The following is a 16,014-nucleotide window of genomic DNA, read 5'->3' on the forward strand; positions in this document are numbered from 1 at the left end:
TAATTTTTTGGAAAAAAAGTTTTAAAATAAAATTGGTATGCCATTTTGTATAAATCACTAATCAACATCTAAAAACAAAATTTCAAAAAAATTCAATGTCCCGTTTTCGAAAATTTGATTTTTCAAAAAAAAATTTTCAAAATTTTTTTTAAAATCCAAAAATTATTTTTTTGGAAATTTTATTTTTGGTTTATATTTAAATTATATAAATGCTTCTTCACAAAAAGTTTCGTTGAAATCGAATAAGCAGTTTCGGAGATAATCGGATTTGAAAAAAAAAACGGTTGTATGGCAGGTACTGTTAATAATGATTTTCAAAAAAAAAAATTTTCATTGAAAGATAGAACTTAGCCTAAAACTAACATTTGAATTTTTTAAACAAAATCGTTAGAGCCGTCTTCGAGATATTTCAATTTTACTAAAATCGGTATATGACAAGTATCGTTATTTTTGGTCCAAAAAATTAATTCCAAAAACCAAAATCTCCAAAAAATGCTAAATTTGAGGTCAATCGGTCAATCCGTTTAGGCTGAAGCTCCTTATACAGACAGACAGACGGACTTCCGGGACCCACTTTTTTGGCATTGTCTACCATCGTAATGTCATGGAAAAATGTTATCTCAACTTTTTTTTTTTTACGAATGCATAACTTGATATATAGTACCTATATCGCAAGTAAAAACTATAGACTTCCTTAATTCGTAATTTTCATGGCGAATACAACATTTTTAATAAAGTTTGTATGGGTATCATAAATACTAGCCTGATTCAAAAAAAAATTTTTTTGTCCAAAGCATTATTGAAAATATTGTTGGAAATGACGAAAAAATAATATTAACATTAAGTACCGCCGCATCGCAAATTTCTATTTCCCAATTTCCCATATAATTTACATGGGAAAGATTGTGTTTTTGAGTTTGGAATTTTATAACTTTTTAATGGTTCATCAAAAAGGCTAGATTTAATCATTTTCTTGTATAAAATTGAACGCTCTACAAAATTGCATTTATAAAATTTAAAAAAAACCGACGCGAAAAATTAGTAAAAATAATTTTTAGTTGAAAAAATGAATAATTCGAATTTATTGAAGAAATCTAATATGATAGTACTAGGGGTTTGAGAGTTATATAAAAGGATTTGTGAAACCAAAACACAACATAGAATACAAATATTCGAAAAGTTTGCCAAATTTTTTGAAAAACCCAATATTTTCATCAAAAAATTGAACAAAAATGAAGAAAAAAAATTACATTTTATATTTTAAAGTTGAATAACTTCGAAACGGGGCAGTTTATCAAAAAAATTAATAAGTGCTTTTTTGTAGAGCGTTCAATTTTATATATAATAATTATAATATAATAATTATAATTTTTATATATAGAAAATGATTAAATCTAGCCTTTTTGATGAACTATTAAAAAGTTATAAAATTCCAAACTCAAAAACACAATCTTTCCCATGTAAATCATATGGGAAATAGAAATTTGCGATGCGGCGGTACTTAATGTTAATATAAAGGGCTGAAACTTGTACAGTATTTTTTTTCGTCATTTCAAACAATATTTTCAATAATGCTTTAAACAAAAAAAATTTTTTTTTAATCAGTCTAATAAATACCTACCATTGATTTTATCCGACTTATCGCGGTTTTTCCTTATTTTAGGGTTTCCAGAACATCTCTTTTAAAGAGAACATGTTCTCTTTTTCAACTCTGATCTTTTTTACACTCTCTTTTTTCATAGTATTCTTTTTTTGTTCTCTATTTTTCAAATGTCCTCTTTTTAGTATCTTTTTTTATTTTCGTCCATAGTTTTTCAAGATTGTTACGATTATCTGTCTCGTTGTTTCAACTCTCAAACTCTGCCCACTCACAGTTAAGGTAAAGTGTTCATCGCATTTAAATTCAAAAGAGATGTTCTGTTTTTCGTTTTCGATCTACATATTTTGTAATTTCTTTTTCTACACGGATCTCAGTTTAATTGCCTTTCAGCTCGATCTTTTTATCTAAGTACTTTTTAACAATTTAAATGAATTGTGGCTCGCTAAAAAGCTGACTTGTGCAGTTATTCCAAAGTTTACTTCTCTAGAGAAGTTAAACTTCCATTCAAAAGATTTACAATATATGGAATATGGACACGTTCTTCTTTGCAAAGATTTGATCATTTTTAACGTAATTCCTGTGTCTAGTGTTCGTTAAACATCGATAGTCTATCGATAGTATCGATAGTAAAAAACTATCGCGTACATCGATAGTTCTAAAAAACTATCGACAAAACTATCGATAGTTTTAAGTTTAACAGTTTACCCCAAGCTTTTCGTTCTAAACGCACCAGCTTTTTAATTTTGAACTCCTAAAACACTGAAAAACTTTTGAAAATTTAGTGAAATCTTCGGGATCGGCTCAAAATTCTGGCTTCAAAATTCTGCTTTTCAAAATTCTGCTTTTTTAACGAAAATTCTGTTTTTCAAAACTCTGCTTTTTTTCTATTCTGCTTTTCAAAATTCTGTTTTTTAAAATTCTGCTTTTCAAAATTCTGCCAGCATTATACTTAAACAAAAAAATTCTGCCAATTCTGTTTTTTTTATAGCATATGTGCTGACTAAAGAAAAATACACCTCATTAATGTAATTCAACATTGGTACTTTTCTAATTTTTTTTGTTTAAGTGTCGGAAATATTTTTTAAATGCATAGACTGACTTTCTTTCGAATAAAATCTATAACTTATTGGAACCGATGTTGTTTGATACAAAATATTCCTTTTCTTATTCAAATTTTTGATTATTCATCTTTATTTGATAAATTAAAAAAAATTTGAATTATTTTCGGAAATGTTTAGTATTAAAACAAAAATTAATATGCATTCAAAGAATGACAAATTATGTAGGTAAGTAATCAAATAAGCAGACAATTTATCAAGAAGATGATTTTACAGAATTTTGCAAAAAATTAAAAAAGGGGTTGGAAAATGTTAAAAAGCGCGCGCTTTTTAACATTTTCCAAACCCTTTTTTAATTTTTTGCAGAATTTTGAAAAACAGAATTTTGAAAAGCAGAATTTTGAAAAACAGAATTTTGAAAAACAGAATTTTAAAAAGCAGAATTTTGAAAGCAGAATTTTGTAAAACAGAATTTTGAAAGCAGAATTTTGACAAAAGAATTTTGACCCCGGCAGAATTTTGACCCCAACCCGAAATCTTCATTTCTCATCATTTCAATTATTTATGAATGATTTTTCGTTTGGGAAACCACAGAATTATAATACTAATTGTTAACATTGTCATACTATGTCACTGTTGCATTTTGTTTACTTTAGGTTTTGGTTTCTGCGCGATTTGTTTCAATAAATTTTATTTTATTGTAGGTATTGTGTTTTTAGCTGTATCATTTCATAAATACATTCAAGGCAATAGTTTGGTTCGTTATGACAACACCAAATAAAAAATCATCTGCTTGCTTAGTATTTTTGTCAAGCCGGTCGGTCGGTGGAAACACGACTAAACTTTGTTTTTTAGCCCTTTTTTAGTATTTATACATGCACTTACTAGAATGTAGGACCTTTATTCTCTTTGTCAAATAAATATGTATATGTAGGAATCGACAAGGTTACATTATCTTATTTGCTGATGTACCTTAAAGAGTATGCAGTACTGCTAGATGTATGTATTTATTATACATATATCTATTTATACAAAAATGTTCTCTTGTGCTCGATAAACTCGTGCACATATGCGTTAAATATTTTCATTTAACATAATTGTCTGTTATCTTTGGCAAGCTTGCCGCAGGCCGTATCGAACCGAATATTTTTTTTCGGACCTCAATACATCTGGTTTTTTGTTTTTCAAAATGTTTTGCAAGTAAACAATTGAAATAATACATTTCCAGTTGCTAAAAATTAGTTTTAAATTGCAATATTCTGATTATTAAACGTTTTTTATTATTCAAAAAAGCCTTTTTAAAGCTTTTTAGGAAATTTGGTAAAACTATCGATAGTATCGATAGGGTTTTCCCAAAACTATCGATACTATCGAAATCTTAAACTATCGATGTTTAACGAACACTACCTGTGTCCCAGATCCACTACTTTTAAGTAACTCTTTAGGAAAAATAAATTTGTTCTGCTTATGTGACGTTAGCCTTTGCTTTTTCTTATCAATTACTCTCTTTTTTGTTCTTTGTTTTTTTTTTTTTCTTTTAAGTCCTCTTTTTTTAAAGGTTCTAGAGTAAAATGTTCTCTTTTAATTAAGGTCCCAAATGGACACCCTACGCTTATTTGCAAAAAAAAACACCCTTTTATCTTTTATAGGTTGCTTTGATTTTTGGTTTCTGTTGTAAGAGAAACATTTTTACCAATTTTCATTGGTGTATCATTTTTGTCAGTTTTCCTGGTAGGTATACTTATTCTGAATTTCATAATTTCTTTAAGAAAAAAACGCCCTTTCATCTAAGATAATGTGGTGGGCTCTTTAGATTCTTAATTCATTTAACAAATAAAACGACATTTGAACCTTTCTCACACATAAATCAGCTCTTAAAAAAAAAAACTTCACCGAATTCCCGAGATAAATTCAAACATATTTTAATTAGAACTTCTGGCAACGCCGGCTATTGTAATTTGATTTTTGTTAAATGGTATTTCTTCGGTACGAATTGAAAATGAAACGAGAGTAGTCAACTTTCAAATACATAAAAACAAAAATCAAAAGACAAAACTAAAACTAGTATGTGTTTGATATTCGTTGTAAAAGGTCCGTCGCATTTGTCATCTTGTGTGTATATTATTTTCCTTACTTTTCGTTTAGTATCAAATCAACCCTTCAATTGTGTACGTTTTTGTTATTGCTGTCATTTATCAACCGGTATTTCGTTCGTGTGCAGTATACCCAATATTTTTTTCATTTTAATCTGGATTGTTGTTGAATGTTAAGTTGATTAAAATTTAACTGAACAGTAAAACACAAAAATAACAGCCGACAGACAGGAGGTAGGTAGACATTTTTTTTTATCAAAAAAAGGGAAACCTTTGATTGCCCTTGTTTTTGATCGTTGTATTGTATTTAATATGTTACACTTACACTTACACAGATGCAGACCATGTGCATGTGTTCGAAGTTCGAAAAAGTGTAAATGTGAAGTGTTGCCACTGCGCTTGTTTAACAAAATTGTTGAAAAGCGATTTCCTCACACTTTTAAATAAAATAACAAAAATGGAATAAGAAGAGGAACAAGGTTCTAGCAACAAAAAATAAATACATTTTAAAAATTGATACGATTTGTAAAAGTATTTGAACAAATATTTAGTACCTACCACAGTTGTTAAAATATCAATTAAAATTAGAATGCGCATTTGAAATTTAAAAAAAAAAATTTTATTTAAAAAAATGATGGAAAAATATTTGCATTGAAAATAAATTTTTTATTGCTAATAAAAATATTTTGCATAAAAAAAAATATTGCAAATAAAAAATTTTATGAATTGAAAAAAAAAAAATGTAAGAAAGGGTGTTTTTATAAACGTCGCAAATCTGCGTTAGTACAATCGTCTTTCTGCTTTGCTGCATTAATGAACACACCAATTCTGCAGAATGTTTGCAGGCCTGTGTTAGTACAATTTTCAGTAGTCATAAACGTCAGAAAAAAAAATTACCACAGAATGAGTTTTGTTTAATAAACAAAAAAATATTTACTTTTGTTTTTAATAACATGGAAAATTTGTAAACCGTGTTACATTAGGGTGGCGCAAAAAAAATACATATTTTCTTCTACTTTTCATAGCGGAATAAAAAAAACGAGTGGTTCACATTTGAGACAAATTTTCGATGGAAAAAAATATTTTTGATTAGGCTGCTCAAAAATTTTTTTTTGCGTTTGAAAAAAAAAAAATAGATTTATGTAGTTGTAAATTGCTTTTTTCTATACTAATAGATATTTAATTAATATCAAATTAATTAAATCGATTTTGGTTGAATTCCAAGAGTAAATGTAAAATATACCATTTTTCTGAGCTCCCTAATGTGAAAACAACTACACAATTTTACATCCTATTTTATAAACTATGTTTTACAAATTTTCTCTGCAGTGAAAATTAATTTTTTTTTTAATAATTAAAAAAAAAATTTGAACCTTCTTCGATAATTTGGTCCAAATAATATCCACGTTGAATTTTTTTTTTTTGGATTTTACAAGCAACTATAGAAATTAACATTTCTTAGAGCCACCCTAATACGAAAAAAAAAACAATTTAAACTCATTGTATCAAGAATTACGATTTAGAAGTTTTCTGTGTAATTAAAATCTAAATTTTTCGAAAATGAAAAAAAAAAACATTTAACCACCCTAATTAGTAATTATTTTTTTTACAATATTTACATTTGTGTCCCCTAGAATCAAAAACAATCTATTCCACTTTTTGTGAAAAATGAGTTAGAAACGCAGTTTATCTCAATTTTTCAACCTCTTTCTTTGAGTGTGGTTGAGCACTTTCAAAGTCAACTTGTTCCAGAGTTATACTTTATACAGGGTGTCCCAAAAGTTAAAGTCGAAACGAAAACGGTAGAAAAATAATAAAAAAAATTGCAGCCATATATTTTGTGAGTTATGGGCATTTGAAAAAAAGTCGAAAAAATGGTCACCCTGTGACGGTTTTTCATGTGCCGTGACTACAAATCTTAAGTTTTCTCATTTTTTTCTTTTGTTACGGAACCTTGAATAACCCTGCTACCAAATGCATTCAAAAATTTTAACTCAGCTGCATCGGTTTTAAAGCAAAAATTACTTTTTTGCCCAACTAAGTACTAAACAAATTTACATGGCTCTAATTCAATGAACCGTAGTGTAAAAAAAATACACTACTATGTTTCGGCAAGTAACCTTAAAAGTTGGTGTGTTCAATTCTTTTTTCAAAAAGATATAACATTGTTGAGAATATTTCATAAATAACCGAGATAAAATTTTTTTTCTTAAGAAATCCGACTTTCTTATGAGGTAATTTTTCCATATTATTTAAGTTTTTGTATTCTGAAAGGTTCTGAAAGGGTACAAAACTTAAAAAATATGGACAAATTACTTAATAAAAAAGTCGGATTTCTTAAGAAAAAAAATTTTATCTCGGTTATTTATGGAATATTCTCAACAATGTTATACCTTTTATTGCTAAGTTTCAAAACAAAACTATTCCTATGCATGACTTTCAAAACACTTCTATTCCAAAATTAATTATTAAATATTTTCCGAACGCGTTGGGTGACAAAGGAAAGCACAGTCAGGTTAAAATCAAAAGTACATGTTTAATTCGATTTAGAAGTTGTTTTTTCAATAAAACGGGAAAAAGTGCTTAGGAACGTTTTTTTTAAATAACCCAATAAAAGAAAAAGTGGAATAGATTGTTTTTGATTCTAGGGGACACATTTGCCCTAATTAATTTTTTTTCACAATATTTATGTTTATTAACAATAAAAACATCGAATCAAGATCCAAATAAACTTCTTTGCGAGTTCTGCAGATATAAAATTTTGGCTGAGCAATCTGCCCGACGTTGACGACATAATGACGTTTATGAACAGCAGTACTGCAGTTGGACTAAGTTAGTCCGATCGCAGTTCTTACTCTATGAACACTTCTAACGCAGGCCTAAGTTAGGCAGACGTTTATGAAAACACCCAAATTCGACGAATATTAAAAAAATATGCAATAGCTTAAAAAAAATAAAATCATTCATTTATTTTTGGGCCTTATTTTTTTTTTAATATTTTGTATACACATTTTAATTCTCGCAAGTGGGCAACACTGTCTCTCTCTTAACAACAACCAGACGCGTACATCGATTTTTTTATTGTTCTTGTTTCTTTCCACACACACATACACAATCGCATTTTAATTTTCTTCATTCTTGCACACAGACATAATTTGACTAACACTGCGTTTTTTTTTTCTTTCAGGTTCGCATTTTGTGTACAAAATCATTAAATTTCTTGCTAAATTGTCTGTAAAAGCAAATATTCCAACAAATACTTTTAAAATCAATATCTACAAAAATCAGTCGAATAAAATGCAATTTAGAATTTTGAATGTCAAAACGAAGTTTGATTGATTTATCAATCCATCAGAATTCTTGCAGCTGGTGACAAAAATAAAGAAAAATAAAACGAAAAACGATTCCCCTACCGTGTAGAGTAAATTAAGAAAGCTGTGTGCGTGTATACATTATTGCGGCCAAGTTGACTCATTGAAAAAATCGATACTACAGCTACGACGTCGCGTCGTCGACGACGACGATATACGAAAGATTTTGTTTGGCAATTGAAATAAATTTTCAATTTTTGTTAAACACAACTCAATTTAAACGTTTGCCAGCCGGCAACGAGTGTTGTTGATAACAAAAAAAAGATGTAAGTTTATGTTTATTTTTATTTACTGTAGATGTAGTATAAATGTGATTATTTTGTGTGCATTTTTATTTAATTTTTGTATCTTTCTCATTCTTGTAGGGCAAAAGTAGTAAGCAACAAACAACAGCTGAAACGACTTGTAGAATTATTACGAGGAAATCTAAATATTGCCCAGGGAATTTGTACAAAAACTAATGCGCAAAAGAAATGGGAAGAATTCGCTGTCGAATTAAATAAAATAGGTCCGCCACAGCGTGAATGGCATAAATGGATGAGGGTAAGTGAATTAAAAGAGTTGCTTGTAGCCGGCTCCTTAAGGATTTTTTCTCATAAAATATAGCACAGAAACGTCAAATACACTGGTCTGCAAAAAAAATCCTCTTTTCAATAAAACTATACTTTTCTAAAGCGTTTTTGTGTGCTGATTCCGAATTCGAAGTCAAAAAAGGACTAGCACGTCACGTTTTTAGGATATTTCCGTTAGAAAATCTCGAAACCCCATTCTTTTTTTGCTGTTTTCGAAGAAATATTTTGATGTAATGTAAACTTTTTTAACTAAACTTGTCAGAGTTTATAAAAGAACTTATTTTTTTCTTTCAAATTCAGTTTCAATCTTCTCAATATCGCTTTTCTTATCCAAGATATCTAAATTTAAGTCAATTATAAGTAGGTTTGGCATATCTTACCATAAAGAAACTGATCATTCAAAGTTCATATTAGGCTTGTGTAGTTCGCGAACGAACTAGTTCAATGAACTAATTCATCTTGGTGAACTAGTGAACTTAGTTCATTTACTTAGTTCAATTTAGTTCGCGAACAGCGAAAAAGATTTGTTTCAACAAACTAAACAGCAACCTAAAGCAGTCGTAATATGACATTACAAAATAGCTTGCGCCAGTGGCGTATCCAGAAAAAAATTTGGAGGGGGCTGGAAAATTTTTCAAAATTTTTTTAGAGGGTAAACCAACGAAAATTTTTTCTTGCTTTTTCATTCATCTATGATCGAGAGTGAAGCTCTGTGCTGCGGTACTGAAAGTGGTATAGTAGCATTTAACTGCTTTCGATCGACAGCTTCGTACTGCTGTCTCCTCTTTTAACATTCAAAGTAGTGTTTTTTCAAATTTCTTGTATGCCAAACATTTTAAACAAACAGCAAGGTTCCAACATCTTGCTTTTTGTGTAAAATATCATCCCTAAAAAACACTTTATTTCGTTCGAACTTTCTCATGTGCTGAGTTCAAACAGTTAACAGATTTATTCCTATCACGTCTAGTTTTTTAGTTAAACTCATAACTATTTTCAATATAAACGCCCATGTTCCGCAATTTGACCGAAAGTGAATTGAAATCACTTTTCAATTTCACGTGAAATGAAAAATATCATGTGCCTAATTCATTTCGATCGATTTCGAAAACTTCGAAATTACTTCGAAAACGTCAAAACTGAAGGATCATCCATTTTTGTTTAGTTTCTAAACTGAAATTACTGCTGCTTTGAATATGGATGCAATTTTATTGGCAATTTTAATGCAAAAAAAAAAATAACAGACGTTAAAAGAAAAATAAGAAGACACATTTTGCTAGACAAATCAAATATGTATGTAAGTGAAATGCTAAAAATGAACTATGTAAAGTGCTAAGCGAATGATGTTGGAAACACAGAGGCAGTTATGATATTTCATGCCTCATGTGTTTTATGTATTTCGTATTAAATTAACAACAAGTTAACATTACAAAACGATAAAATATAAGTTTTGATAATAGTAGTTTGCCCAAAATTTGCAGATTCATTGAAAAAGGTAGCAAACTCACAAACAGCAACAAAGTGAAATGAATTCGATCAGAAAATCTAAATGAGTGAAAAAATGCAGAAGGCCTATTTTCACTTTCGGCAAGCGAATGCGCAAAACGTGAAATGCAGAACATTAAAGTCTCAAAAACTAATTTTAGATGAAATTTTTTCTGATGTTTAATCCGAAATATATATTTTTTCGCAATTTGTTGCTTTTTTAATCCAAATCAGAAGAGCGTACTGCTTAAAAAAACCATTAGTTTGTTGTCCACTTGATCTTAAGATATCAAAAATATCTATGTATTTGCAATATCTTTAAGAAAAATATTATTTTTGATAAAAAGTAAATATACTTAAGACGATAAAATACGGCGTTTTGAGATTGCATAAGAAGTCTTGCAAAATTTAACGGTGATGTAATTCGCCGTCAAAATACTAAAAAATTGGAATTTAACTTAAATCCGAAAAAAAATTTAACTTTACCCTCAACGTCAGCTAATGTTCTTACTCAAACAAAACATCCGTTTTAGAATTTGGAGGGGGCTCGACCATCTGACCTGGCTCTTAATCTCTAAGATTTACGTAAAAGTTTTAGATAATCAAGTACATTATGATTAAATCAGCTAAATAATAACATAATCTTGAAGGCTTGGGGGGGGGGGGGGGGGCTTGAGCCCCCTGAGCCAATTCTTTGTTGAGCGAAATCAGTTCTTCTGCTCTACCTCAAGATTTAGATGTAAAACATCTTCTTCAAGCACCCCTTAAAGCTGAAACACAATCACGCTTTGCCGTCGATTTTGACAACTGCGAAAAGTTCAACTATAGGAAATCTGTGTATCCTCACACAATGACGCTTTTCTTACGTACGCTTTTTTTGACAAACGTAAGGAAACGTAAGAAAGCGAGCAAAAGTTCAACCAGACTGAACTTTTGCTCGCTTTCTGACATTTAACAGACATAGTTACAGTCACCCACATTATTATTGCGCCAAATGTGAATAATAAAAAAAAAATTATTGCAAAACTATGTGTGTTTTTTAATTTCTCTATATAGATTTTGCACAAAAAAACGACATCGAGTTATTTTAAATCAAAACAATTTACGTATTAAAAACAAAAAAAATTTAATGATGTTTAAGACTGAGTTTTACTGTTAAAAACAATATATTTTGATTGGTTTTGTTTTTATAAATATAGGATTAAAGAATAAACAAATTTGTATGCATTTTTTAAACACATTAATATCCTTTTTCATTTTTCCACAATTAAATCAAGATAAAGACTTGGCCCAATAATTTTGTGAGTGAGTGTGTTTTTTTTATTTGACAGCAGATTTTATGTTGCAATCAGCTGTTCAAAGTCAAAGTGACAGAAGCGCGCTTTGAGGATTTCTCAACGTAACGCAACGAAGCAACGCCCTGAAGCGTGATTGTGTTTCAGCTTTTACTCGTATTTCTGAGCAAGAACAAAAAACAAGTAGCATCTTGGTCCTTGCATTACTATGATTTCCATTTAATGAAAGCAAAACGTACTTCTTCTAGACTTTTGTCAGGAACCAGAAAGCTCGACAAGTATATGAACGAAATTAAGAATTTTTATAGAAAGTAAAATATGTACATATCTGTTCATTTTAGGTTGTTTTTGTTTTATTATGTAGAATGCGTCAATTTTACATAAATTTGGATACAGTTTGTACAAACTAATTTTTTTTAAATTCTAACAAAACCGGAGTGATATAAATTGAACTAAAATGAACTAGTTCATTAGCGTGATTTGAACTAAAGTGATCAATCACTCAAATGAACTAAAGTGCCCAACTTTAGTTCATATTTCTTTCTCCCAAGAGCAAAAGTATACTTTTCTATTAGATTTTAGTATTCTGATTTTAAATCCGAATTCAAAAAATTTCGATCAGCACCTGTTTTTTGAGAAATAGAAGTTTTTTTTGAGATTTTCTAAATAATACATATTTGAACAGAAACAAATTTTAAGATTTAGAAGGCAGTGTATCGAATGGTTTATCACAGATAAGATATTTCTAAATAGAAAAATATTGTATAAAATTACAAAACACGTATAAATTGTTTTAATGTATTGTGTATTATAGTTTTCTTTACATATTTGACTTTTTATATATAACGGGCATTGAGATTTTACATTTTCCTTAATTAAGGTGTTTTTGTTCATGTGGGATTTACTAAAACTGCAGGATTTCAATATTTTTGCTGTTTTTGTCAATTAGTATCTTAAAATGTGTGTAAACTAGGGATGGGAAAAACCGGCTGAAAAAAAAAAACGTCCAACAAAAAAAAGATCCGACGAGACAAAAAAGTGAAAAGCCTCAAAACATTCATTCCCTCTCTCATTCATTTCATTCATATTCAGCTTAACAAATTCCTCAAAGCTCCTATTAAGAGTGAGTTAAGAACTCTTAGGGTCAATTTATTGAGCCTTTGTTCTGTAAACCAAAATTACCAATTACCAAACTTTGGTCTTATGAAATTGATTGAACACATTCTCACCATCCCATTTTTCCATATTCATGCATGTTTTATTCATTTTTAATTGTTAACTTACACAGAAACTTTGTTTAATAAAATAATAAATGAAATGACATTTGACGCTAATGGAGAGTGAATAAATAGAAATCCTGTTTAAAACCTTCGTTTGCTCTAAAAATCCCTCTTAAAAGGTCGAATTTGGTGTTTTAACTAAAACAACTTTAAAATTTAATGCTCAATTAGTTAATGATGCCAAACTTCAAAAAAATTCTAAAAGAGACTGAATTAAACGAATTAGGTTTTTAATTTTGAAATTCCTTTTTTTAATGGCGATTTAAGTTTAATGGAGAGTCAATAAATTGGGCCTTATAACAAAATCAAACTAAAAAAAGCTTTGCTCAGGGATTTTCTTCGAAAAGTTTTTTTTTTGGTTGACAAATTAGGTTTAATTTTGTTTTTTATGTCAAATCAAGCAAAAAAAAAACCGATAACCGGTTTTTCCAAAAACCGGTTTATTGGCCCGGTTTAAAACCGGTCGGTTTAAATGAAAGAAAAAAAACCGGAAAAACCGAAAACCGGTTTTTGTACTAACAACCGCCATCCCTAGTGTAAACTTTAATTAATCAATACAAATTTGGTGTCATATAATAGATCATGTTATGAGAAATAGTCCTCCAAATTTGAGCTCAATACGAATATTAGTTTTATATTTGTACTAGGTCAACCGAATCTAAAAGGGTTATTTTCTTCAAACTACTCATATTTTTCAAAAATCATTTAAAAAAAAAATGGTACGTGCTGGAATTTTTCTGAAACCAGAATTATATTCAGGAAAGTCAAATCTTTCATAATTTTAAAAAATTATTGGAAGGAGAAAAAAAAAGATACATTTTACAGACCAGTGATATCAACATTTTCGAATAATTCTTGCAGTTAAAAGTACTTTATTTATTTCTTTTTCGGTGAAATAAAAAATGATTCAAAAACGTATTTATTTTTTTTTTCAGTTTTTAAATTTATCAATAAAAGGGCGCCGAATACAGGAAACTCTTGAATTTCAAAGCTTTTTTTGTGTTCTATCTCCGGCCCAATCAAAATTAACAAAATTCACATCTTTTTCCTATTTAAAACCTATTTTAATTGAAGAATAATATATAATTAATAAGGAAAACAATATTTCAAAGTATTAACTCGGAAATTGTTTACACAAAACACTAATAACGATAGTAGATCTCGGCAGAAAAATTATATAAAACCTTACCCAATTAAATCAGGGCACAAAAAGTTATTTTTTCAAAGAAGACTGACTAACAAAAATAAAAAGAATATTGTAACTTTAGGAGAGAAATTTAAAACAACAGCAAAAATTTGCAATAAATCTTACAAAATCACTAGTTATAACGATTTTTCAGAAAGGTAGCTGGCTACTGGAGACGGCCGAAATTAGGCAACTCCACCTTTTATCATTAAAAACCTTTTCTCAATACTTTTTCATTGATCTATCAAAAAATATGAGTATCTACATATTACAAAAAATTGACAAAGTACTGTAAGTAAGTAATCTCAAATAGGCAGCAAATTTAACTAGAAGATGATTTTACAAAATTCTGCCAAAAATTAAAAAAGGGTTTGGAAAATGTTAAAAAGCGCGCTTTTTAACATTTCCCAAACCCTTTTTAATTTTTGGCAGAATTTTGAAAAACAGAATTTTAAAAAGCAGAATTCTGAAAGCTGAATTTTGACCCCAACCTGAAAATTTAAAAATATATTTTTTTGTCGTTTCTAAGATTGGAAATTTCAAAATTATACATAACCTAATAAAAATTTTTCTGATTTTTCTTAGGTCTGGGCAGATTTAAAATGTAAAATAAAGAAGAAAAATAACCGAATAATGTACCAAAATGGCGTCAAAATAGACGAGAATACTCTAAATTTAAGTCGCCATTTCAGTGAACTGGAAGAGATGGTCATTAATATGCTTGGTTTTAATAAGCATCTGAGTCAATTCCAACAAGATTATGAATTTGATGATACTAAAATGACAGATAGCACAGAAGATAATGAAAAGTATGGTAATATCGATTTTGACGATGAAATTATGAAACTTTCAACTTCATCACCCACCATTTTCAAAAACGAACCAGAAGAAGAATATTCTTCCATTATGGACACTGAGAGAAAATCAAATTTTTCAATGGATAAATATAAAATAATACTTGAAGATCAAAATTTAGCTCAGAAACAATTTTATAATAAAATGATAGATTTGATGGGTGATATGAAGAGAAGCATGAGCAATATGGAGGATTATATTAAAAAAGGTGTCCAACAGAAGGATGATCTAATTGAATTGAAAAGACTGAAATTGAAGGCGTATAAAGAAAATAAAATAAATCAAACTGTTTATAGTAAATCAAAGATTAGATATAAAAATGAACTTTTGGCTATAAAAAAAATGAAACAAAACGCAATGAATGGTGGAAAGAGTTAATTTTTCATTCAAATTAATTATTAATTTTTTTATTCCAAGAATAAACTCTAGAAATAAGATTTCAAAATAAAATATATGTAAAGTTTAAAATTAAAATTTGGTTATGACTTTTATTATTTTTTAATTGCATTTTATGGCTTTTTCTGGTGGACAATAACTTAAGAAATTTTATACCTGGATTCTGAATAATTGCCTCTTAGATTTTCAATTACTAATCTGGTTTTAAGTTGCAATTTATGGAGAAAACTTATTATGTAGTCAATAATCTATTCATTTCGTAAAATTAAGGCTTTTGAGCTCTTTGAAAAAAAAAATTATTAATTTTGAATAATAGGTACATATATGGACTTGAAAAATAAAAGGTGTAAGCCAATTCAATAAATGCGTTTTTATGATGAAGATATTGAAACTGTAATTTAATAACTCAAAAAGTGATATTGTGTAATACCTACTTTTTACTTCAAATTTGAGTTCAACACAGCAAAACGTTTTTTGAAAATTATGTGTGTTTTCATAAACATTCGTTATGTCGTCAACGTCGTAATGATTGCCAAAAATTTGATGGCTGCAGAGCTCACGAAGAAATTTATTTAGCTCTTAATTCTATGTTTTTATTGTTAAAATTAAAAATTGAAAAAATTGGGAAGCAAAAATGTTAATTAGGGTGGGTGGTGCAAAAAATGTTCCTTTTTTGGTTTTGATATAGTGAGTTTAAATTGAAATTTTTCGTATCAGGGTGGCTCAAAAAAGGTTATCTTCTGCAATTGCTTGTGAAATTAAATACATAATAAAAAAAAGAGTCAACGTGGATATTATTTTATTAAAGACAAAAAAAATGTATGCC

The 16,014-nt window shown here is 28.7% G+C and overlaps 1 protein-coding gene across 1 annotated transcript; it reads left to right on the top strand.

Annotated features, from left to right (window-relative positions):
* The first annotated feature begins 4,715 nt into the window (after positions 1 to 4,715).
* LOC129911423 (uncharacterized) lies at positions 4,716 to 15,253 on the top strand. The gene is made up of 4 exons (XM_055989225.1): positions 4,716 to 4,985; positions 7,939 to 8,388; positions 8,488 to 8,665; positions 14,523 to 15,253. Coding segments are annotated over exons 2-4 (828 nt in total). The 5' UTR covers positions 4,716 to 4,985; positions 7,939 to 8,386; the 3' UTR covers positions 15,171 to 15,253.
* Positions 15,254 to 16,014: the final 761 nt, after the last annotated feature.

Source organism: Episyrphus balteatus, chromosome 2 (genome assembly GCF_945859705.1).
Source record: "Episyrphus balteatus chromosome 2, idEpiBalt1.1, whole genome shotgun sequence".
NCBI lineage: Eukaryota > Metazoa > Arthropoda > Insecta > Diptera > Syrphidae > Episyrphus > Episyrphus balteatus.